The 26298-nt window shown below is 37.4% G+C and overlaps 2 protein-coding genes across 4 annotated transcripts; both read right to left on the bottom strand.

The window, feature by feature from the left end:
- Positions 1 to 70: 70 nt before the first annotated feature.
- Positions 71 to 1005, bottom strand: LOC108008521 (trypsin delta). The gene has a single exon (XM_017072391.4). It carries the CDS (start codon positions 981 to 983, stop codon positions 180 to 182), a length of 804 nt encoding a protein of 267 aa, XP_016927880.2. The 5' UTR covers positions 984 to 1005; the 3' UTR covers positions 71 to 179.
- An 8927-nt stretch (positions 1006 to 9932) lies between these two features.
- Positions 9933 to 15737, bottom strand: LOC108010203 (uncharacterized). 3 transcript variants are annotated; one of them, XM_017075046.4, is made up of 6 exons: positions 15571 to 15737; positions 12874 to 13000; positions 12387 to 12531; positions 11583 to 11882; positions 11079 to 11193; positions 9933 to 11023 (listed from the first exon to the last, which is right to left on the bottom strand). In XM_017075046.4, exons 2-6 carry the CDS (start codon positions 12923 to 12925, stop codon positions 10880 to 10882), a joined length of 756 nt encoding a protein of 251 aa, XP_016930535.2. In that variant the 5' UTR covers positions 12926 to 13000; positions 15571 to 15737; the 3' UTR covers positions 9933 to 10879. The 3 variants fall into 3 exon arrangements, with proteins under 3 accessions (XP_016930535.2, XP_036669318.1, XP_036669317.1); XM_036813423.3 differs by having other exon boundaries at positions 15684 to 15702; XM_036813422.3 differs by lacking the exon at positions 15571 to 15737 and adding an exon at positions 15532 to 15550.
- Between the last annotated feature and the right edge of the window lie 10561 nt (positions 15738 to 26298).

Below are 26298 nucleotides of genomic sequence, written 5' to 3'. Positions count from 1 at the left end.
CCTATATATATGTTCTTTCAAGGGTGACATTCGGAATTGATTTATAATTTTCCCCACCTATATTCAACGGTTGCGCAATGTTCTTCTTTATTTTGTGCTCTAACAAATTCAAGTCATTATATATGGTATGGTAATTAAGTTTTAAATCAAACGTGCTTTTTCATTTTAAATATTAAATATTACTGCTTAATGCTGCTGTCCAGCCAATCCGTGTTCTTAAGGACATTCGAAAAGACATCTGGTTTGATGGAACAGCCTGCCCTGGAAAGGATGCCCACTAGCTTATTGTCGACGACCAAGGGAGCCCCCATATCAAAGGAACAGGCTCCCGTGCGGGAAGACTTGGTACAGATGGTCAGGTCAGAGATTCCATCGTGAAGAAGAAATGGAAAGGTCCAGTCAGCAGCGCACTGCTCTTGGCTAAGTATTTTCACCTCGGTGCCGTGCAATTGGGCAGGCAAATTGGATAATATGTTCACAATCCCATCGAAAATACCGGCAGACCTCTTCTCTTGAAGCACATCAAGCCAACTTCCCGATCTGGAACCACAACCGGTTATATTGGCTCGGGAATTATCATCTGGCAACTTGTCGATTCTCTCGATGGGTTTTATTTCATCGGTGGCATTAATTAGCTCGCAGGTTTTTAATAAGGCCAAATTATTGTCGAAGCGCCAACTGGAATACTGGCTGTGGATTTTCACACTACAGATTCCTAGCTGCGATCCACCAGACCTACAACTGCTGGTACCCAATCTAACTTTTATATTTTTCACTTTATAACCATCCACACACTTGGCCGCTGTCAGGATATAGTTGTTTGAAACGAGGACTCCACCGCATTTCAGATAGGATCTGACCAGAATCGAGGCATACCACGGGGCATCCTTAATGTTCACTGTGTTGCCGTCTATGATCCTTTGATTTCCAAGAACCAAGCAAGGTAGGGCTAAAAAATTGAGTAGGATTAGTGATCGAAACATTTTCTTCGACTGACTTTAGTAAGAAATAGTTTCTTTTTTATATAGTCCATCATATCGTTTGGTATTTGGTTTTTATCTAACTTATAATTAAGGCTAAAAATTGTTTTCCCATATCTGCATATGAACAAATTTTCTATTGAAAAAATTTATATTTAAGTATTTAAAGAATCTTGATGAGTTTTGAATGAGGTAAGATAATTTAGACATGATGAACGGGGGACTTTTGTTGAGCCTAAACAGTTTGCAGTCCAGAAATTTCTTGAGAAACTCGTTGTTGCTTTCAAATGGAAGAGATTAGGGCCACTTGAAAATACCAAAATCATTTTACAATTGTGAAAATTAACAAAAACAGACTTGGTTAGTGTTATTTTAGTGGATTTCGGGTGGATAGACAAGATCGTGGAGTCAGAAAAATGGACGTTCCATATAATCCCTATTGACTTTTGTAATGATAAATCACCCACGACCAATCGATTGAACATAAACCCAAACAATTATTTATTCAATTGCCCTTTCATGCAATTGGTAATCTATATTCGCAAATTATACTGTATAATTTAAGCAACCGCATTGGTTCTTTTCGCTTAGAGCAGCTTTACTCCCATTCTCTGGATCGAGACAAAACCTCACCAGCCATTACACTAAGCCGCTTAAATTATTTGAATAATTCCCTGGCTATGCGAATAAAAAAATGGGTGACTGAAATATAGCTGGACATTTCCATCAAACGATATTTGCATGTATTTATGCAATTTTACATGAATGGAAATTTAAATCTGGGCAATGTTTAGCAAAATGTCGAAATAAATACTTTTATAACGAAGTTGGGTGGGTGGGAAAATGGTTGGAAATTGAGAGGCGATATCAGAGGCCAAGCTAACAAACATTGTGATGATTCGCCATGTCAAGTGGGGCGGTTTCGCGGGCCACGCGGGCGGATTAAAATAGATTACAACTGAATTATTTGATAATGCCCCGACAGATGCAACACATCGCATTGGTTTGCCCCGCCTCGCATTTAATTTTCATCAATGTGAAAATCATTTTTGGTTGTCGGGTTTTTTTATCACCTTTTTGTGGGGATTTTTTGCCTGCTTCAGCGGACGAAATCGTGTTTTCAATTTGCCTCGGGATCTAAGTTTTTTCCAGTCTGTGGTAAAAAATCATCTGGTGGGTGTTTTTTGTAATCAAATATCGTTTGGGCTTGTTTTTTTTTTAAGCCCTATTTAATTGATTTTATTTGTGTAAAATCAGGAAAGGCTTTTTGTTACATGAGGCTTGCCTTTCATTAATGGATTTGTTTCAAGGGTATTGATGTCTTGCCTTGTAGCGAATTTTTAAATGAATAAAGGATTTTACCTGAGGGTTGGATGTCTGAAAAATATAAAACTCTTAAAAATTGTTTTTTAGTTTCAGGACTATTTATTACAATTTTATTCCCCCACTCAAACTTGTCATTTTAAGGGCAACTTTTAAATGTAATTCCAATTTTCAGAATATGTTTGGATTTTAAATGGCCCTCAACATTTTTCCTGCATTTGTATTTGAAGTGCATTTGTATTTGTAATGTAATACCACCCAATTTACCATTTTATAAAATTTCTTTGATTTTGTTTTCGTTGGATCAATGATTATTTTAGTTTTGGCAGCATCGCTGATGCCATAGACATCCATCGATGGTCATTTGCAGCTCGATCCAGCTGCTCCTTCATAACAATCAGCCTTTGGCTCATACATAACCCAGTAAATCCTTTTTCAGCTGGATGGCATCGTTGCCAATTTTCACACCATCGACAATTACTCAAACCGTTGACAACAGCGAGGGGCGTCTGGTGGGCGAATGTCCTTGCTCCCCTTTCCCTGACCCGATTTTTCCCGGATGTTGTGAAAAATCCGCAGTCAGAGCTGGCCATTCGGAATCGAGGGAACCGGCAAAACAATCGTTGGCAAAAATATTTGCATGCACTCTGGGTGCACTTGTCTGCATAGCAATCGCTGTGTTGGGGGCCTCAGATGCTCCCTTGTTTCTACTGTTGCCATCGGCGTCGGCGCATTAAATATGCAACACCTATGACAGCAAGCCGCTTGACATTTAGATCCCGAAACCCCAAGCCCATTCCATTACACTATTACACCATTCCAGCAGTCAGCACTAAAGTTTCGCCTGCAATTTGCTGCTAAATTTGTCAAAAAACCCGAAAAACTTGGCCAGCGCAAAAATTATGACTTCCGCAATTGTTGGTGGAACAAAAGGGGAACCGGAACTAACGAAATGCCAAAGTGTGACCGACCCGAAACAGTTCAAAAGGCAACTGTTGCTCTTGAACCTTAGGAAAATCCAACCCCCCACCACACACACGGCAAAGTTTTCAAATAGAAAATGTTTAATTTCCCCAAAGACAACGTCGATGCTGCTGCGCTGCTGGCTTTTCCGAAAACGCAGCTAAGGAAACTTTCTTACATATTTTACAATAGATCTTCGTGTGGGTGTGTGCAACAGTGCAGCCGGGAAAGTTTCTCCTTTCTCCGGGGTGAAAAGTTAGCTAAGACAAACTCCCGAAAAACACTCCCCCCATCTGCGAGCATATACAACCCATACCATCCCCCATACCATACCATCCCATCCCTGGGCTGCCGGGTCGAACTTGTTAGTTTGCCATATAGCGTCGAAAATTATATTATTTTAAACTTTTCAAATGTCACCAGAGAGTCAGAAATTTCACCGAGCGGCAGTGACAAAGTCGCCTTCGTTGTGTTCGTTAATTAAACATGTTGTCCCAATGAAGCGCACAATAAATCGAAATGCATGGGAAATTGCTTGTTCGAAAAAAGTAAAATTGAAAATTAACTACATTATCTGATCGAACGGGGTAATTAAATGTGGCAGTCATTTGAGCTGGTCAATCAAACGCCTCCGAGTGGCATAAACGTTGTTACAAATGGCAAATAAAAGATTGCTTTCAATGCTGGTATGGGAATTTATGTAAAATCGCTTTTAATGTTTGCCTTTGAAAATATATTTTTCATTGTGATTTAGCATATTCAAAAAATATAATGGAATCTGATATTATTCTTGCGAACATTGTTAAATAACATATATAATATTGATTATTAATTAAATACAACAGATTTCTAGGGACTTATCAAAAAAATTAATTTCCGCCAGTAGATTTAAAGAAAGCTTCTTGAAATATTTTTAAAAATCAAAATCATATAATTTCAAAAATGTGTTTTTTTACAAGAGTAGTTAATTTTTAAAGTTAATAAAACTTTTTAATATTATTAATAGGTCTTAAATTTTTAATTCTTTGTTAGCTTGGGAGGACTTTCTTAATATTATCTAGAACTTTGATTAAATGATGATTTTTTTACCAGAAATATAATTTTAAAATATTCTATAAAAAGTCTCGAAACGGCAATAGTTTCCTGACTTATAAAAAACTAACTTTAGAGCCTTGAAAATATGTTTTGGCTGTTACCAACTTTACCTTAAGGATTTTATTTATGAAAGTTGATTGGTGCTCCAGGAGTTGCATATTGTCTGATTCCATTCAACTCCTTATCAATTTGTTCACTGTGCTGTTATTACCAAGTTTGACTTGCAGTCTCCGATTCAATTGAGAGTCGTTCTTATTCTCATTTCTCCCATGGAGCCCATTACAATCTAAAACTGTCGCAAAATGTTACAATGTGATCAAAGCGAAACTTCAGCAATGCCAGGGAAAAAGGCGACACACAATGGCGGTGCTGCCTCGCAGTTATGGAGCACAATCAAAGCAGCAGCAACATTGGCAACAGCAACATCAGCAACAGCAACATCAGCAACTGCAACACAAATTGCTGCTGCAGGCGGCGGCAGGGCTTCTTTCTGTTTGGAGAGTTCTGGATGACACCCCGGCATTTGCCACGCGACAACTAGCTGGAAGGCAGCCAGCCATCCGGGCGGCCAACAAGTGTTTAGCGTTTTGTTTTCAGTGCAATTAAAAAGCGCCTACACGCCTGACACGCCCCCTCAAGTGTTGGCAGTACTCGCAGTGTTGGCTGCTGTTGACAAACAGCGAAAGGCCACAAAAGACACAAAGGGGGCAGCGGAGTGTGGTGCGGAGGGGGTGTCGCTTTTTGGTTGCCATTCAACACTTGAGTTTTGTTTTTTAACAGGCACCACTGCCTCAGCGGCGCCTGGGGATATGCAGCACAAATGGCTGGCGTCAAGCATTGCGTATACGTAATGTGGCAGAGTAGCGTATACGCCACGTTGGCCAAAGAGCCGCAAAGAGGCTGCTGAACTCAGAGCCACTGAATTATGCTAATCCAACTGGCTTAATATGCTATAATTGCAGTTTTCAACAATTCCTTTAAAGTGGTAAGCTTTCAAAACCAAAAAAAAGAAGAAAATATCTGCCTTTGTGTTGATTTTAAAATAATTTAATAACTTTCGGTACAGACTAAGTCCGCCTATTCGATGCGGAAAACATTTTCCATGGCAAGGCCTAAATACGCTTGAATTATTCAAAGCATGTAACTGATGAAGCAGAAACGAGACGAGAACCAAAAACTAGAGCTCCAATTTCAATGTTTGAGTATTTTTGAGTGCTACGTGTTATAGATATGTGTTATGTGTATGCAGCCAGGCTGGCAGCATTTGCCACAAGTGCGTTCGGTACACTGATAAAAATTAGTGAGTAAACTATGAACCGTAAAATTCGATAAATATTTACGTTGAAGAAAGTAAAGGAAGCAAATAAAGTCGGTTTTTAAAACTAAACGCGTTTCATAAAGAACTTTTCATTTATTGGTTACTATATTTGGTTACTATACTAACGTTATAAAGCTAAATATTTTAAAAAGCTCAATATAAAATTTCGAAAAAAGGAGGTCAACAAAATTTAACACATATTTTAAGCAGCTATTGGACAATCTCACAAACGGTTAAAAGATCAGTATGACTTGTACTTCAGCTTTCAGTAAATTATTCAATGAAAGAAATGGAATCTTTTTTTTTATCAAAGATTTAATGTTTAATACCCACTTGGTAATAAATTAGTCAGGGTAAATCATTTTGACAGAGGGTATAAATATTTTGTGGCACCTTAAAAGCCAGTTATTGACTAGTTCCTTCGTGGTATCTACTTCTTATTTGAAATTCTTTGATTTCTCCCAGTGTGCTTTTGTGTGTGCGTGCGAGTGCATTGCCTATTATGCTACCAAATGAAAGTGGTAATAAATTGGACAAGATGTTGCCATAAACCACACCACGACAAGCCACAGCAGGCCTTTGCTAGACGGGCAGGCCCATCGACCATCGGCCAATGGCCATGGTTGTACGGCTATACAGCAGGAATTGCAAATGCAATGCATGCTGCAGTTGCAAGTTGCAACTTGGAGCAGCCAACATGATTATCATGTACGAAATGCATTCGTAGCCGGAGCCAGCTGGCCAACAGCTGACAAGGCTGGCCAACCACCCAACCCCCTTATTCACATCCACATCCATCCATCCACCCACCTGCACCACCTATCAACCACAAGCGCATTTATGGCCATCAGGATGTCCTGGCCGGAAAGGAAGGAAGGGAGGGGGGAAAGGGTTGGCCATGGAGATTCTGGGGGCAAGTTGGCCATTTAATCTCTCCAAGTGACTTGCAATCGAAATGGAAACGAAAATAACTCAAAGTGAATATGATGTGGGAGCAACAAAACGTAAATGCTTCTAAATGCTTAGAATTCGAAGAAGATGGCTTCCGATTTTCATTCGGAGCTCTTGAGCTTGGCTATGGCCATTAAATATTCCCAGTAGCCTAGCAGTAGGGTCAAAGCTGTAGTAGCAGAGCTCAACTTGAGTTTGATCTTAGCCCTGTTTATAGTTTCATAGCCATAGAATTATTTTGATTTCAGCTCAGCCCAATGGGGCGTAATAATCAGGTAATATGTTTGTTTGAATTTTGACTCCCTTATATTAATTAAAGTGATTTCATTAATTGTGTGGCTGAGCTGCTGGATAATGGGACCCTGATGCATTAAGTTTTATAATTAATTAATAAATACAAAAAAGCATGGGAAATATGTTTTCTATGCATTTACAGGTATATTGTGTTTTTTTAAGTAAAGAGTTTTACTTGGAAATATTTCAATAAATCTTCCCCTGTTTTTTTTTTGATTTTTGTGCCATGTGCTTTTTGTATTAAAATCGGAATAAATGGTTTGTTTTAAAATTATGTGAGTTTATTATTTTATTGGCTATATTTTTTTTGTTTGCTTCATTTTAATAATTCAATGCATCCTTTCATTTAAAAAAAACAGTTTCAACTTTGTGATTATTTTAATGAAAAATCGTTTGCTTGCAACATTCATTTGTTAATAGTTTTATATTTCAGTACCTATTGAGAATAAAATTATCCCTGGTTCTTTGTGTTTTCTTTCCGCTGTGATTTGATGTAAATGGAGAATTTAATACGCATACGCAGCGTTGTCCCAAGCAAAGCAGCCATCGTTAATACGCCACGTTGTCTCTGCTGCTGCTGTTGTTTAATATTTGTATTTCCCGACTATCGCAGCGGGCAAAACAATCAAGCCTCGACAAAGTTGTTGAAAACTTTTCATTCGCACTCCGTTGTTGCATGTGATGCGATAGGATTTTTATGTAAAACATAATTGCAGATTAGTCGCAGCGGAAATGGGCAAATAAAAGCAAAAGCGAACGGCCAAAAGGATGCAACAAAAGCTGGTAAAAATAGAAAACAAACAAAAAAATCAAAATGTAATCGTTCTGTTGCCGCTTAAAGAGGATTAAACATGAGTGAAAGAGCTGCCGGGATTGCGATTGGGATTGGGATTCCCATGGGGACGCAGGATGGTATGATATGTGGGTGGTTGGCAAGTGAATGAAAGCTGGATAAGGGAGTGCGATGATAAGCGGAAAACTAAAGGGCCACTCGACACTTCCCGTATGAATGCAGACTGCAACTGGCTGTCAATTTGTTTGCCATCCTGCCATTCCGCCTGCTACTGCAGTTTCAGCTACCCGAAGATATTTTCAATTAATTAAGAACCTAAAAAAACGTGGCCGGAAAGCCATCAGAAATGGCCAAAGGAAAACGCTCTCAAGATACAAAATATGACTTCAAATTAATACTGAGTGAGGTGCTCGATGGCAATGCATTTCGCCTATTTGCACAACAAATGAAGCTGAAAATGACCCCATCCAATCCAATGAAGGGGGGCCACCCGCCCACTCTAAATGGAAACGTAAATATTTAAGCTGCAATCGAGATACCTGGCTCCCAGCTCAGTCAGTCACTTCCCCTCTTAACTCGGTTATTGATTGGTTAAGCACTTGGCCCAGAGTCCAAAAAGGCCTCACATCGTCATCGTCTCTTATAAAATGCAATTCCGAGATCTGATTGCCGGAGATGTCAATGAATTTTTATTGAAAACGAAATGGATGCAGATGCCATCGGAGGGAAATATATTTTTAAGTTCAAAAGCAAATAATCTATTGCGAAATTAAATTTCAAAAGGATGAGAAGGTCTAAGCTCAACTCAATATTTATGCAATGCAAATTTGTAATAAAAATGGAAAGGCAATTTGGCCAGGCTGAACGAAAAATAAAATATAAAATAATTCTTGTCAGCATAAAATCGTTTTAGCTAAAGGGTAAAGGTCTCTAAAGGCAAGACTTCAAAACCAAACTGGTTACGTGCAATCAGGTATTCTATCGGCTTATGAGATGACTATTTTTGATATTGCCAAGCTGCTTGGACAAGCTCAACCAGTTAATCATTCAGATTTCATTGGCAAATCCAGGTGAAATCAATGTTTGACCGTGATTGCAAGTGTCAAACGCAAACTCAGCCGCTGGCCAAGTGCGATAACTGTAATTATTGCACCCAGGCCCCCGAATATCGCCCCCCCTTTGGCCCCACCTATGTCCTTGAGCCATGTGCCGACCTTATAAATTAGCTGCCAGGCGAGAAGTCAACCGTTGTCGGCGTCGTCGCCGCCGCTAGTCTAATGAACGCACCACATAAACATAAATTATGGCCAGCCCCAGTGTAGCAGGTCACCTCCCCTCTGGAGCCCCCATTTTCGCCATGGCAGCCGAACCCTTCTGGTTGGTAACCCCTTCCGTAACCCCTTCTCCAGCCCACTGGTAAACTGCGACCGGAGCTGGCATATTTGCGCAGCATACTTTTGGGCGCCGGACGGGAGCGTTGCATACTTTTTGGCTGCGCTCCGTTTTATCCTGCAGTAAAAAGTATTTTTGGCACGGCACTCTATACTCTCACTATCTGCGGGTATTGTACTAAACTTAGTCGTCAGTTAAGTTAAATATTTGTTAGTCAATATATATAGATATCGATATAGATATAGATTTGTTAGATAGTTCAATGTACCCATGACTGCTGAACCTTGACAACTATTTAAGTCTCAATAAATATGAGTTTAATATTTTTTCAAGCTTACCAAAAATTCTAATATAATTCAGGAATAAAGATCGAAAAGCTAAAAAGTTCCCTTTATTTATGTCTTGAAAAATTAACTAACTAAGACCAATTGGGGTTCTAATAACCAAAAACAGTATTTTTTACTTCCTTTTTCTCAGAATCCTTCTTTGTAGAACATATTCGGAGTTAGATCAAATAATACATAAAACATAAATGACACTAAACAGTTAAAAACAATACCAACATATTTTTTTTTATTCAAATAATAAAGAATTTTATTTTTTTACCCTACCCAATTCCAAATGAAAAATGTTTCCATCTTTAATATTGTACAACTTCTTTCTTTTTGTTAGTCAAAACAGTTAAATTTATTTAAAGCAAATTTTGTATTGCCCTTCCGAATCGCAGGGTATACCAGTTTCGTCGTCCAAAACTATCCCAACCTCCTTTCCCGTTCGTTTTCTCTTTTATTTCGCCACTCGTCTCACACTTTTTTTGCGTTAATTTATTTTCTCATTTTTTATTGTTTTTCCTTGCATATGCATGTGTGTGTTTTACTTAAAATAAATGTTACTCTTTAATCATAATATATATTCACAGTTTTTTGTAAGTAGGTGTGTGTGTGTTGGTGTGTAATTTTAAGTTAAACTAATATTTACTTTATATGTATACTTCCCAATTTGAATAGTATTAAAGGTATTTACAGTGAAATAAATATACGCTATCCACTAAATAAGTTAATAAATAATTTAAAATTCCTCATTCATAGAAATGCACTTTCAGTTTACGTAAAGTTATTGCCGATATGTGAACAAATCCTCTGGGGATTACTTCTTGTGCGTCTAAGGGTGTGATTTTTGCAAATATAATGGGATGGAGGTAATTCCAAATATTGCCTAGGGTTACGCAAAAGGGAGGTGGGGGTGGGGGGCGCTCTAGAACTTCAGCTAACAACGATTTGTGAAACTTAGTGGTATTGTATCTCTAAAATATGCCTACACTTAAAGCCTGGACAACTTGAACAAACTCAACGAAACTCTAGTATTGCACGATCGATTGGAAAGTAAGGCCAACAACAACTAACCTGCCTGCCACACTCAACACTGATTCTAACTAGCTAGCCTATATCCTTTATATAGTAACATACATATCCGTATATATATATACGATCTTAGCTTTGCCTGACACTGTTCTATATATATATAACTATATATATATATGCATACTGGTATACATAACGCACTTAACTTACTCCTTCGATCACTCGTGGATCAGGGTTTTTGTGGCCTAAATTGACTGCCAAAACGTATGCAACAGCGTGTGGAATTCTTTCGGTGTGATGATGGGGGAAACCTTAACTACATTTTCATCTCAACTCCTCTTTTGCAGTGCATATTTCCGACTTGGTAAGACTGGTTCTAGATTTTTGCACTTAGCTGTAGCTCTTCCATCTATCTGTTGCCTCTGCTGACCAGCAGTGTGATTAGTGTTCCTGTGAGGAGAAGGCTTAAGCTGCTCAGACCCGCTCGATGGGAGCTGTTATCCTCGCCATTCCGACAGTGACCCGGATGTCGGGTGAAGTCCTCGCAGTAGATCTGCAAAATACTGGTAATTACAATCTGTTAAGTTAGAGATTCGGTTTTGTATTACCTTGGTCAGGCTGTTGGCATACTTGTCCACTAGTTCACGAGTGAACTCAGCCGCCTCATTGCCGCACACCTTTCGTGCAGCATCTTCCGAGCAGTCCACTAGTTCACTGATGGAGCTAAAATAATATTTAAATAATAATAGAAAACCAGTTGATGAATAAAGTAGAAAGAAAAAACGGGTAATAGGGCACAGAACATGACACAAGAACAAATAAGGTATATGATTTAACAACTATTTAATAAATAACCCTCTGTTTAAAACAAAAAATTCTTCTCTTGTACAATTGACCATGGTCATTATTTAATGTTTTTTCTTAAATTTTACAAGGTGAGTTCAACATTATATAAAACAGCTTATATAAACTATACCTAGCGCTTTTCCTTTTCAGCAACTATAAAAGACTCTCTAATATTATTCAGTTTATTTTCCTGTACATAAGATTATTTTACAAATAGCTCTGTTCCTAGAAATAATTTCTGTTTTATGGCAATTTATTTTACTTACCAGCAAATGGTTTTTATGTTTTCATTGAAGGTGCCATTCTCGGAGTTCTCCTGATTCTTGTTGGGCTTGAGGAACACCATGGTGTCCTTGTAGCGATTGCCACACACCTCGAACTCGGTTTTGGCCTTCTGGGAGCAGGGAGCGTGCCTCAGGTACGCTTCCTGGAACGCCCCCTTGATGCACAGATCCCTGATGAACTGGTTGGTTCCGTGGTAGAGCTTGTTGAATTGGTTCCTCTGTTGAAGATCCATGCAACGGCGAGTGAAGCTCTGGATGCACCTTACTCCCTTGCGCAGCTCACTGGAAATATTCGATTGTTTCCAATGTTAAAGTGAAAGTGAAAAATGTAAATTGAATTTTTAAGCTACTTGAAAGCAATTTAAAAAAATATTAAATAATCTTTGATGCATTTAATTAAAGACTAACTAATTCTGATTAAAACCATAATTGTATTTATAAAATTGTTTTAAGCGTTTAAAATGTCGCATTTAACTATAATCAATCTATTAGTATTCTTGTAAATTCATAGAATAAATATTTTTTGAATTATTAATACCTATTTGCTTTCTGATTTAATAAATTTAAAAAATCTGTGAATTCTTTTTCTCATAGATTCGTAAATACAGATATCCGTAAGTTTCCAATTCTGGAACTTCACCAGCTAAATCCACTCTATAGAAAGACATTTGATAGGCAAAATCCCCAAATCGATCATACGAAAATATATATTTCTTGTGCTGAGCAGATTGCGATTGGGATTTGGCTACAGATCGACGGGGGAATTTCATTCGTGGAGCCACTTACTGACAAAGTTTGTCCAGTTCCTCCTTCTTGGCCGGTCCAATCGAGAAGTTCGACGATAAATGCAGCATATCAAGTGGTTCGGAGCACTTGGCGAACTCCTCCTGGCCGCATTCCTCCGAGTTGGCCAGCGAAACGAGTAGCAGGGCTGGAAATTCGAGAGCAGAGGGGGCAGAGTGGGTGAGTGGGTGGGTGTTGAGTGGGTGGTTGGGCGAGAGACAAATAAACAAACAAACAGAAACATTGAAATAGTGCTCAAGCTGAAAGCTAAAAGGCAATCTGAGACTCTTGGCCAGCAGCAGGAGCGCCAGCCAGTCAGTTGCAACAAAGTTGCAAATGTGCGTCAGGGGTAATAAAGTTGAACGTAAGTGAAATTGGCATTTCATAAATTTTTCGAACAACTTTTCTTAAGGGGGAATTCCGAGATATCGAGTCAGATTTTGGCTACAAGATAAACCAAAATCGGTTCACATTTCTATAATATACTCACCCGAGAAAATCAGCAGAGCCCATCTCCAGTTCCAGTTCCAAAATTGATGCATTTTCACACGTTCTTTCTCTTTCTGCTGCTTTTTTTGCAATTCAATAGTGCACTTAAGTGCTTGTAACTGGTTTGGCTGAAAAAATAAATTAATAAATCATACATCATACATCAATGGAAAAATACAACACAAAATCATGACAATTATAAAATGCAAATGCTGGTGGCAAATTATAGGCTTCAGCTGTTTGTATAGTTTGATACACTCGTATTTTCTTGTTTATGGCCCGATCAAGTCGCAGTAAAAGAAAATCTCTGCTGACAAATAAAAGCTGCAAAATAAAGCGCAAAAAAAATCACGACCAACCGAAACAAAAAATTGATCTAAAAATACTCGGATGTCTGCGATGAATAGAAAAGCGAAAGCAAAGCGTCAGAGGTTGTCTTGTTTTTATTTTGAGTGGGATTCTTTCTGTTTGACTTGGGGTTCCTTCTAATATTTTTTCCACCAATGGGTGCTTTTATTTCCCAATTATCGTTGCAAATGTGGCGTGGACAGGTCAAAGTATAGTTTGCGAAAACATTGTGTGGGTTTTGTCAAAGCAAAACAGTGGGACAAGTTCTTTCTAATTTAACATAATTGGGTCAAAGGTTTTTCAAACTATTTAATTACAACAGAATCTAGTTAATTAAAAATCCTTTGTTATTATTAGAATGTAAGTAAATACAAAATTTATAAAACAAACGATATTTTAGAGCTTTAAATATAGTAGCAATAATATTTGGCGGTCTTGATATACTGAAAAGTATTTATGAAGAAATTAATTTATTTAAAAAATAAATACTATTAAAATATTCACATGTATACCTGCGATCCAAAAACTAATTAAGTGTGAGCATCTCAGAAAAACCAAAGTCTTAACAAATTAACATGACAATTAACATGAAAATAAACATAATAAGTGGGTACGGAAGGTCAACAACCAAGTGTAGGTACCGTCTGGCTAGGTTAATTATAAAGAAAAGGTTTTATTTCAAACTTTTTATTCTTTTTGATGTGCTTACTTCTTTTTTTATCTATCTTTTCCCTTTAAGAATACTTTTTATCACCAATTTTTTCCCTGTGTACCCTTAACATGGGTTTTTCTAATATAAGCATGTTTATTTTAAATGAAATATTATGCTTTGAGCAAAAAATACATTAAATCATCGCAGAAAATCTGTAAAAGCACTGTCATTATTGGTATGTCCGAACTTCTCCTCTTTTTCTTCTCCCCCAATTTGCATGAAAAGCGAGAAACACAAGAGCAAATTAACAGAGAAAAACTGGTCCAAATCGATGTTGATTTTCATCCATCCATTTGACGAGGTAAATTGTTTATGCTTTTGATTATGTTTTGTGGCCATTTATGTTTTTATTGCAATAAGTAAATACAAATAAATATTGCGCATTCACAGTTCTCCGACAGATGCATTTAATGCCTATAAATAAACGATACGCAAATAAACAAAAAGCAAACACTTTTCAAAAGCCCCTCGACGATTTCTCGGCATTTGTTGACGTTCAAAATGATTGAAGGAAAATATGAGAATTGGTACAGGTCAGGGTTTTTTGCCAGATGAAAGCAACGAAAATGTGGGCCCAGCGAAAGGTTTTTGGCTGGAATTCATTAGGATTGCATAAAGCAAAAAAAAGAATGAGGATATATAGGAAATGACTTTATATTCAAATGTAAACATGTGCATAGTTTTGCACTTTTAATTAGTAAGTTGCAATCGCAATACCAGCGGGCAATACTCGAGCTATTGCACCTCTTTCGATTGATATCACCGCCAATTCGCGCCTGTTCTTTCTTATATGCAAAAGTGAGGGTTCTGCAGCTGTTTTCATGGGGCTATGGGCCGCTCAATTGAGCAACGAAAACAAAACACTTAACGGAGGAGGAAGAATAAAACACCCTGCACAAAGAACTGTAGATTTGCGCCTTTTCAAAGGAGAATTTAATAAACAACACAGAGAAAAAATTAAGAGAATTCAAAGCTGACAAAATATGGTAAGAAAAATAATTAAAATCAAAAAAAAATTTTGGAAAAAATATAAAATCCTAATTTTAAAGTTGTAAAAAAATTGTTTTAGAATTTGAATAAATTTTCCAATGAGTTAGGTTTTTGTTAAGTTTAAAAGACGTCATAAAAATTTCAAATCTTACAAATGCATTGCTTTAAAAAAATATTCCAAAAATTTAGTATTTTACTGCTTTTAGGAAATACTTTTTACAATTTTTACAATCTCTTCCAATCTTTATCCAAACTATATTTTAAAATATTTTGAAAAGAATCTTAACAAATATAATTTAAAGATTGTAATGATTTAAAAAATCAATATATCAAAATATATTTGTACTATTTTGATGCAATACTCGAGCAATATTCGCTTTAAAAACCGCCTAATTCGAAACAAAAAATGCACCGATCTCGAAATTTTTTCTCTGTGCGAATTTCGCCTTGAAAGCGGAAAGGGGGGCGTTTGAGGGGGCGTGTCGCGGCCTGCACGTGATGCAAGAATGCAGTCGGACGAGCCCCTCGCCTCGCGGTGGCGATCTTGCGTGCGAGATCGTCGCCCTGTGCAAAATCAAGAGCCGGTTTTTCTCCTTTGTTTATTTATACATTTTTCGAACTGCTTTTGGTCTTAATTCGGTTGATTACTTGGTCTGGAGCCGCCGAGCGAGACACTTTCGAATGACAACTGCAGCGGTACGACGAGCGGTACAGAGCGAACTCAAGATCGAGATCGGTATCGGGATCGAGGTGGAGCGGACCTGAGCGGAGCAAGCGCGCCGTGTTGTTGGCCGGGCGGGTGACAGAAGCGTACTGAACGGGCCCAGCTGAAAGGCAGAAGAAGCGGCGCCAGTCGGCCAGCGAATCGAATGGCATTGGCGAAGGCGAACCGAAAACGAGTGCCAAGTAACTGAAAAAGCCGAGCGGGCACGCGAGCAACATGTTGCCGGCGGGCAGCAACATGCGACGCGACGCCAGCAACTGCAACAACAGGTATTCGTAAAATCCACGCCGACCCAGTGCAAATGATAAGCGGTTCGCCTTCGAACAGGCGACTGATAGGCCAAACACCTAATCCGCTTCTTGGCTATTTGCCTTTCAATTAATTTAATAAGAAGGAAATGTTAAGATAAGATTATCTACTTGTCCGAGGAAATGGCGTGCAATCCCAATTTTTTTTTAAACCCTTTTAGGTTTACCAATTTCTGTCGTTTTGGGAAGTATTTCTTTGCATAGGACAACTAAATTAAGCTTTATAAAGGTGTAATTTAAACTGGTTCCATCATATCTGCATACTCAGTTTTCGTTTTTAATGCGTGGTATTTGTGAGATCGGGGCTTAAAAAACATAACAACATTAATGTTTTGATTAAAGATACCATCTGATAGGTTAAGACATAAACCGAAACCGCTTCTTGGCTATTTGCCTTTCAATTAATTTAATAAGAAGGAAACGGTAAGATAATATTATCTATTTGTCCGAGGAAATTGCGTGCAATTCCAATTTTTTTAAAACCCTTTTAAATTTGCAAATTACTTTTGTTTTGTATAATATTTGTTTACATAGAACAACCAAATTAGACTTTATAAAGGTGTAACATAAACTGGTTCCATCATATCTGCATACTCAGTTTTCGTTTCTAATGCGTAATATTCTGATATCGCGCCTTAAAAAACACAACAACATTAATGTTTTGATTAAAGATATCAACTGATAGGTTAAGAAATAAACCGAATCCTCTTCTTGGCTATATTTGCCTTTCAATTAATTAAATAAGAAATAAACGAGTTGCCATGATAAGATTATCTATTTGAACGAGGAAGTATTGTACAACCACACACTCTTTTCTTACACTGATAAAAAATTAAAAAATAAGGATAAATATAACGCATATTGAATTCAAAATATCGTTAAAAATATTTTAACTAAATATTATTCATTACAAAGTATGTTGAATTGCATGATTTCATTTTAAAATATTTAAATCAAGGTAGACAAATAAAATATTAAACAAATGATATATCAGTCATATTTTTATAAATATTAAGAACTTAATAAAAAGGAATTTTGAGTAAAAATCCAATTTAATAATCCTTAAACTAACTAATATTGTTTAACTTAAAATTTCCATATTCAAAACATTTAAATGGATTTACTATGTTTTTTGCCCTCCAAAGTTTGCCAATCATTTTTGTCGCTTTGCACAATATTTGATTATTTATGTTTGCCAAGTGACAATAGAACCAACAGCCAATAGCAGCAACAATCAACTTCAGGTTCAAGTGTACTCAATTTACACGTGTGTCCTTGCCTTTGTTTTTCCAGCCCATCACCACCCCATCCCGCTTTTGTTACTTCGATTTTTGTTTGCTATATGCCAATTTAGCGGTCTGTTTGCATATTTACTGTAAACACTGTCTAAATTAGGCGGAGATTTCCTTTCACCTCGGAGTCCTTGGATTTGTTTGCCTAAGGGGAATTCCAAATGGAGTTCCCCGAACCCAATCGCAGACATAACCATATATAGTTGGACACAATGAAGACACTATCAAGGGAGTGGACACCTGTTAGCTAGATTATTCAATTGCAATTCAAGACAAAGGAAATATATGTTGTGTTTTACAATGATTCTGGGTCAGCAGTCAATTAGAAAAACAATGAAATGAAGGGAAATTCATGCGAAAGGGACTGCCTGAAATTTAAAAGGTATTGAAACTATGCAGATGGGATTTTAATTAACACGACAAAACATTGCATAATTAATAATAAATATGATATTGAAAATTTACAAAAAAGGAATGTAATAATATAAGATTCTGCGTAAAATACAAAAAATGTTACTTTAATTGGCTTTTGTGTAAAGAAATGGATTTCTTGATTTCGTTGGAGTTTAAAATGTAATTAAAATGAACACTAAAGAACAGTAATAATTTCTGTGTGTTTCTGCTTAAACAACCAGTTTAGCTGTTACTGCAGAAAATGTTTAGCACCCACCTAATTAATCAATATTACCTAGATTTGTATAAACAAAACAAGTTGTTCAACTTGATTTAAGGCACTCGTAGATTAAATCGTCTGGCCATCTATAGATCAGATAAAGTCGTAATTCATTGAATTGGCCACTTCAGCAATGGGACTCATCTAACCAATCCAGTGTGAAGATAAGATAGTGCTTATTTTCACTTCGATAGGCGATTAAATGCGGAATGGTCATAATAAGCTAGCTTCCAATACGTCATTTCCGTTGCAATAAATTCCTTTTTATTTTAATTAAATTTAAGCAGTCTAGAGGATAATTTAAGTTATATATTATCATATTACCAAATCGACTTTCATTGATTTAAAAATTACGGCGTAGGAAAAACTTAAAAAAATGAAAAATAAGTGTTTGATGATTGTAACATTGTTAAATAATATTTTTAGTTAATATATCAAAACTAGAAAATTTAAAAAACCAATAAAAATACATTTATTTTGTCTCTAGACATTTTTAAAGCGATTTGGTTTTTATCCCAAGACTTGTAAATTCTCTGGGGGTTTGCATTTTATGTGCAATGTTTATAGCATATGAAGTTATATAAAAAACCTTTCCCCTCTTCCTAAAGTGGCTTGACTTTTATTTTAGTAGACCAATTAAATTGCGACTCAATTGGGAATATGCAAAGGCTGAAAAAAGGTAAACAACTTTAAGAGTGGCATGCCACACATTCACTGCTCTGTGGATTGCTGTACACTTCCAGTTTCGTTTTTGTGCTCCACTTTTGCATCCATAATTATCGAAACTTAACCCTTGGCAAGTGCAACAATCCCTCGTGTGTGCGAGTGTGTGTAAGTGTGTGTGCTGGGAGGTCATTACCACTGGCCAAATGCGTTTGGGTTAAGGATGAGAGGGGGGCGGAAGCCTGGCAAAGCTTTAAGCCATTGCTTATACGACAAACGAAAACAAAACTCAAGTTTATTTTATTTTACTCGGCTTCCATGGCTGGACTTGCCAAAGGAGCATGCTCCTTCTAGCCAACAGCCCAAACGGTCAACACCTACACTCACACATCGCACATGCACTGGGGAAAACTAGAAGCCTGTATGAAAATTAAAAAAAAAAATTTGCGATCTACACAGATTTTTTTTTGGAAATATGAAAGTAATCACTGATATTCGTTGAAAAATAAGTAATATATGTATTTTCATGTCTAAAAAATTAAAACAAATATTGAAAATAAGTTTATGGAATTGCAACCCCTTCTGACGAATTTTATTAACGAGATAATTTATACTCAGGGATGTCCTAAAAAATTGGAAATGAGTTTAAAACTTTTTAATCAAAATAAGCAAATAGAGCCTTTCGACAACGAAATCTAATGTATTTATAAGAATTTAATAAAAGAAATGTTTTTAAGCCCCCCTTAAAAAATTTATGTATACGCCACTGCTTTAAATAATAATACATTAAGTACATTTTTAATGTACAATAAAAATAATACGACACTTTTACGAAAAACTTTTGAAGTATACTAAAATATATGGTTTGAATTTCAAAAACATATCTAGGGATTTAAAAGAAAGTACAAAAACTTAGTTTATGTTTTTCTCTGTGCACCCACACACACATTTGGATATCGCGTATTAAGCACACCAGCAACAACAATAACCAGTGCGAGAATGGCAACAATAACAACGGTGAAAGTGGCTTGGTCAAAAGGAGAGAGAGTGGGTGAAAAGCGGGTGTCTAGTGGGTGGTAGAAGGGCGGCGGGCGAGGGTCGCGTGGCTTTTGTTCCTGCTTTTGCTGCTGCATTAGTTTGTGTTTGAACTTTGCAAGTTTTTGCCATCGTTGTTGGTGCTTTGCCTTGTTTTTGCTGTTTTTAGTGGAGCCGGGCAACTGTTGATGTTTACATTTAGCGCTTGGATTTATGAACTCCGCATGCGGGGCACGTAGCACTGGACAATTTAAAGTTTATCACCCACCCAAAATGCTTTTGGTAGGCCAAAATAGGGAAAACTCGCCAGAGGAATAGAGCCCTGCGAAAGGTCAAGGGGCAACTTCGGTTTCGGGACAAAGGACAAACTCCACTCCTGGCATTTGTTCTCTTCTTAAGTATTTACGCTTAGTTTATTTTTATTTGTTTAACGGCAATGAGTTCACAAAGGGCCAGTCTAGAAATTAGTGGAGAATTGGGCTTCGCTGTTAGAGGTCTGTTACCGAAATTGAGTGTTTAAGAATTTGGCAAGAAGGGATTAGTTTTGCCGTTTTATTTTAGGTATGATTGAAAAGTGTTTTTCTGAGGTGTCGCCGGTTTTCCAAAATTGCAAATCCATGTAAGGATTATAGTAGTATGAACTATCAAATTCAAATTCGCATCTTGTTAGCAATTTATTACTTGAAGTTGACTGCGATCAACTTCGATACTTAATATTTTGGCAGAATTTCCAGATTGTCCACTTTCAACAGGAAATACATCTAGATGCTATTAGATGCTAATTCGAATAATATTTGATATACATTAACACAGTGTAGTTATACCTACATATACATATCCATAGAAGAGTTACATCTAATTATCCTACTACAAGATCTTGGTAAAGAGATCATCCAGGTATGAGCCTAATTTCTCAGTTAAGCTTCTGTTTCTTTTAATTAACATTAAACTTAAATTAGTCTTTAATCTAAACGAGAATATTACGACGCCCTCTGTACGGTAAAAATCGAAAGCTCAACCTAATAAAGTCTACAGCTTACCAAACTTTTACGCTATATACCAAATTGGCGCCACTAAAAACGTATATTCTACATTTGAAAGTAAGATAAATGTAGAAACGCTGTAAAGTATTTTACTGCAGTGCTGCCATTTTGTCCGTTATCCGGAAAGAATTTCAAACATTCCCTCTCCGGAAATTCGTCCATTTTTCTCATTTCAATATTATTACGCATACTTTTAAATAAATTAACGTGGTTAAATGCTTACGCTAAGAAGATGAGTCAGGAACAGAAGATCATTACATAATTAAATTAGCTATTCAATGCATATATATGATATACGAAATGGATGGTATAAGTAAACAGTTAAAAGAATATACTTTTGTTTTGTTTTAGGTACTGTTTTAATTTTTGTTAATCCTTTTATCCACTTTTTTGGGTTGATCTGTCCTGTTTTATAGACTAGTTTGAAGTTTTTTGGCAGCATTGACAAGTTCAGTTCTGTTGTTATTGTGCCAATTAGTCACTTATGTACGAACTAGATATTAATTACGAGGACCTAATGAATACAACCTACTAATTTCCTAGTTTCGGCCGGAATCAAAGCGGCTATTCTACTAATTGTATGCACACGCTGAAATTAATTGTTGGATTTCCCCATCGTCGCCAGCATTATCAACAGGTTGACACTTTCAATTGACTTGTAGGTTGTTTTGGCTGATTATCTGCCTGCTTTGCGCTCCAGCTCCCCGTTTACCGCTCCCCACTCCCTGGCACACCAAACAAATTGAGCCGATTAGAACGTTAATTGTGGGGCGTAAATCTGGCCAAGTGCCGCCCCAGCCGCATCACAACATCCATCAGGCCGGGCCAAAAACGGGGCTAGCAAACCCCACTGCCTGTTCGGCCGTTTTGGCCAGGATTTACGAGCCACATTAGACCGGGCCACAGACTTCGACTTCTACTTCGACTGCAGAGTGGAGTTCGCCTGGCCGGTTGTTTTGGCCTGCTCATAAGCAAATTTGAGGCAACAAGTAGCCGAGTATCTCCATGGTTCCAGTTTTGGCCAGAGGCCCCTTTCGCCCCCTGCCACCCCGAAAATCCGACTTGCCACTGACAATGTTTACGGCCACGTTGACAGTTTAAATCGCTCTGTGCTCGTATATTTTGACGTTTTACAGCTCGTGTTTTCCCCAGCTGGAGATGGTGTGCGTTTGCATCTGTGTGTTGGCCGAATGGCCGTCACTTGTTAGCCTGGCCTGGAATTGTTTTTGGCCATTGCCTAGGCCCAGGCGCTAAACGTGAGAAAGAAGCCTTTGCCGCCGACGTTTTCTGGATCATTACGCGACCCGTCTATGGGTTAACAATGAGTTGAAGAGCATTCGGGCATTCGGCACTTGACTTGCCCACACAAAAGATACTTCGCAACAGGGGGAAATGGAGATTTTCGGTGGTGCACAAAGAGAAATGGGAGTTCAAAATGATAGTACTGATTTTTGAGATATGATAGCCGGTGTCTCAACCAATAAAGCAATCATAAGCTAACATTGAGTTCTTAAAGGATACATTCTTATTAACGTTGGTATTAAATCATTTTGCACTTTAAAAAATACTCAAATTGGGAACTGATAATAATTTATAATACAAATAAACAAAACAAGATACAACTTATAATGAATAAATATCTTCAAAAAATTAAAGGATTAAGGTTAAGTTCTAGTTAAATTTGTAAGTAAAATTACTGGAGATTAGTAAAGAGTAGATATTTTATAAGCTGTGGGTAACAATATAAGAATAAATAAAAAATACTTGGTTGTTAGAGTAAAGAATCCATTCTTTTAGTTACCAAAAAACGTATACACATATAGAACGGTTAAAAACTATATTACCAGAAAGTAAAAGTATACTTACCGTTTATTCAAAGAATCACAGTAGTTTTTTATTTACGAAAAAACTTCTTATAAAGAACCATACTTTTTTAGTGCAGACCAGGGGTTCGATGAATATACCTACAAGGCACTTCCGCCTTTTCTCAGTGCACAAATCTTCGGTGGCCTTCTTCGGGGCTGGACCGCGATTTAATCGCCACTGCCCAACAGAAACCCCGAAATATAAAGGAAAGACATTCGAGAAACACTTTTCGTGAACGGTAAAGTAGCATTGGAATATCTGTAGCACTTCACCAAAGTCCGCTACCATGGATATGGGCGCGAAAGAGACGGCACCACTGCCAAAGACAGAGACGGAGAGAGTGAAGTGCGTGGCAAGCACTCGATCAACAAAAGGCATCACTTGGATGTCGCCTCGAGTGGATGTGGATGTGGTTGTGAAGTGCTGAAATGAACTACAAATACGAAATACACAGAGCACCGGGCAACAATAGGGTGTAAATATTTACATTCTCTCTCCCTCTAGCAGGCCTCTCGCCGTCCCTCTCTATTTGGTAAATCAAATCAAATACCTGTCAGATTAGAGTGTTCAGCAGCCTCAGGTGATGGAGATGCCAGAACAGAAGGGAATGCCAAGTTTGTGGAGAAAAACTGGGTGAAGTGCCCAGATTCGAGGGGAAACGCAAATGGGAAGGCCAGCCAGATAGTGAGAGTCAAAGAACAGGTGGAATTATAAAGGCCAGATGTCAAAAACCCATGAAAAAGGCTAACAAAAGTTGGAAGTTCGTACATAGAATGCCGAGGTTTTAAATTATAGACAACATTTTTCATTCATTATTCAATTTTACTGATTTTAAGAAAATATATTCTTTACGAGTTAGAAATTTTTCGTAAATAAACAATATCTGAAATGCTAGGCGAATACTTCTTTGAGTACCTATAAATAATTTAATTTAAAAACTTACTGAATTGCCAATAAATACTATAAGATTTCATGATTCTCTTTTTCAATATTTTATTAATTATTAATGTTAAGCTGTTAAAAATCATCAGAGTCATAAAATATTAATACAAAATATTAAACGTGTTTTTAAACTTTTAATTCAAAGCCGAATTTCATTTGAAAACAAATCTACAAATTCAAAAAAAAATTAATAAGATATTATAAAAATCAATTCAATTGGCCATATCAAATAATTAAAGATGATTGGTAAAAGAAAATAAGTAAAAGTAATGCGGGACGAAAAATACCGGTAAAAATACCTAAAAACCATTATGCGTAACGCACTTTTTCCAATAAAATTTCTTTATCTACAGCTACTTACTTAGTCCCGCCTTATATGATTCTCCATTTTCCCAAGTAAATACCTTAGTCACACCTTCATCTTCACGCAATGTTTTTCCGCCCCTCCCCATTCGATACCCATTTGGCCTTCAATTAGTTCAACAAGATTCTGTACAAATTGTCTGGCAAACGAATTCATCGTCCATTTCATCATCTGCCCTGGTTCCTTAAACGACTCATTTACAATTCATCTATTAGTGCAGTCTGCAGTGAGTGCGCCCCATGTTCGTGTTCAACTTTTCACTGAATAATTAATTTATTTTAATTTGTTGGCGCACTCAGAGCAAACATTTCAGTTATGGCATCGATGTTTTTCCAATTATTGAATTGGTAGCTGGAAATTCTCATATTTCCCTTCAGCTGTTAACCCGTAACCTTTTTGTTCATTTTGTTCGCCCGTTGCCAAAGAGCAAAAGAAACGCTTGACAAGCGGCTGACAGCAGTTGCTGAACCCAAACGCCCAAATGGTCATCGATACTGAGATACTCGGATAGCCAGATACTCAGATACTCAGATACTCCGATATTCCGGGTCCAACGCGGTGTCTAGTCCCATTAATGAGTTCTTGTTGCTGCTGTGCTTGCTGATGTTGCTGCTGTGGCTCAAGTTGTTGCTGCTGCTGCTGTTGCTGTTGCTGCCGTTCTGGCTTCTACACAAAGTTCAAGCCAGCGACAACAACAAGTTCATTATTGCCAACTCATCACACGAGTGTGTGTGAGACCTAAGCTGGTACTTGGACACTGCCCATGGTTATTGTTGCCGCTGCAGAGAGAAAACTGTCTGGCAAATAGAATAATATAATAATAATGATATAATGAGACTACCGAATAAGTCATCTTAAATTTATAGAAGCATGCTAGGTTACTCTAATATATTTATCTTTTGACCATCAAATTTTAATAACAAAATAAAAAGCTTCATAAATATCTATTCTTGTAATCATTCGAACACTCATTATCTTTTTGAAATATGACTCCAATTTATATTTACAGAATAAAAAATCTTCAAAATCTTATATTGATTTTTTAAATAGGCAATCATCAAGGATTTCAAAACATATAGTTTAAGTAAGTAAGTAAGTATTGGGTTTATTAGTTAATTACTTTATTAATTATATATTATTAAGTTCCATCCAAATTCCCTATCTTTTTATTGAAACTTTATAACCTAATAACCTCATAAGTCCACTAAAAATCTTTTTGCTTGGTATAATTAATTTAAAAATATGAAATACATGTTTAAAATTCAAACTAAATTAATAAAACTTTAGTTAGTTAAATATTTTTGGATCTTAACTATCCTATGTTAAAACAAACTTATGTAACCAATCACACAAATACAAACTCCCCTTACTATAATTATTTAATTTCATTATTTTATAATTTTTATAAAATGTATTATATGTTTAACATTTAAATTAAGTTATTTATTTCCGTAAAAAAACTTCTCTCGGTGTTCTGCTGCTACCACCGCAGCGTTCTTGTTCCCAAGCCCAGAACCTACAACTAACCAACCGTCGACGGCGACGACGGCGGCTTTAACTGACAAGAAGCCGGATTATTAATCGACGTTTAATTAATTTATAACCAATTAAGCAGCAACATAATGCGGCAAGCGACAACAACGAGAACAGAAAAAAGCGGCGGTGGCAGTTGGCTACTGCCGCATTTTGGAGGGGGGTCTGCTGGTGGCAGGGGTGGAGATAGGAAGGGGTTCTTGAGCACCGGTAGAGGGGGTGGGTGGCTGCAGATCCCAGAGTGAGTGAGTCGTAAATGCCAAAACTCGTTCTAAGCTTTTTTGCCCCTGCAGTGCTCTGGACTACAAAAAAGAATTAGCCAGGTTTAAGTTTTTGCTGTTGGTCACCAGATCTCCGAGCTGGGGGATATATATATATATATATATTTATAGGGGGGCATTCAGAGTGCCGGACAAGAGGGGGTGGGCAAAAACCAATGTCACAATTTATGGCATTGTTGGGGCAACATGCACCTGCAGCAACAATGAAGCCGCAGCAGCACCAGCAGCAGCAGCGGCGGCAACAAATGCTGCCTGGCGGCATGTTCACTGATCAGTTGTGATTTCTTTTTGCTGCTCGCGGGAAATCCTTATAAGCAAAATATGTTAACGAAGCATGAAAAGCACAAAAATTAAATTAAATCCAATACTCGCGAGCGGGGCAAAAAAATTAGCCTACACCAGAGGCCTTTCTAAAAAGCAAAAACAATTGAGCAATCTCCCCCAGAGTCGCAGTCGCAAACGCAGCCGCAGTCGCGGAATCCACAGCCACCGATGGTTCCTATTAACACATTAGAAGACCACAAAGCCGGGCACCGCAGGAGTGCACCACTGCACCACATCCACATCCACATCCACATCGCACCGCTCAAATCACGCACCACCAGCCAGGCAGCCACGTCAAGGTTTTGCAGCTGTCAATAGCAACTCCCGC

The sequence above is a fragment of the Drosophila suzukii genome, chromosome 2R (genome assembly GCF_043229965.1).
Source record: "Drosophila suzukii chromosome 2R, CBGP_Dsuzu_IsoJpt1.0, whole genome shotgun sequence".
NCBI lineage: Eukaryota > Metazoa > Arthropoda > Insecta > Diptera > Drosophilidae > Drosophila > Drosophila suzukii.
This window is presented reverse-complemented; position numbering and strand designations above follow the sequence as displayed.

Bases quoted from the DNA above. Each gene is read 5' to 3' on its own strand.
- LOC108010203 (XM_017075046.4), bottom strand. From the start codon at position 12,925: ATGCATCAATTTTGGAACTGGAACTGGAGATGGGCTCTGCTGATTTTC. The intron at 11,883-12,386 runs GTAAGTGGCTCC...GAATATTTCCAG, and splicing joins GAACTGGACAAACTTTGTCA to TGAGCTGCGCAAGGGAGTAA. The intron at 11,194-11,582 runs GTAAGTAAAATA...ATATTATTTTAG, and splicing joins AACATAAAAACCATTTGCTG to CTCCATCAGTGAACTAGTGG.
- LOC108008521 (XM_017072391.4), bottom strand. From the start codon at position 983: ATGTTTCGATCACTAATCCTACTCAATTTTTTAGCCCTACCTTGCTTG.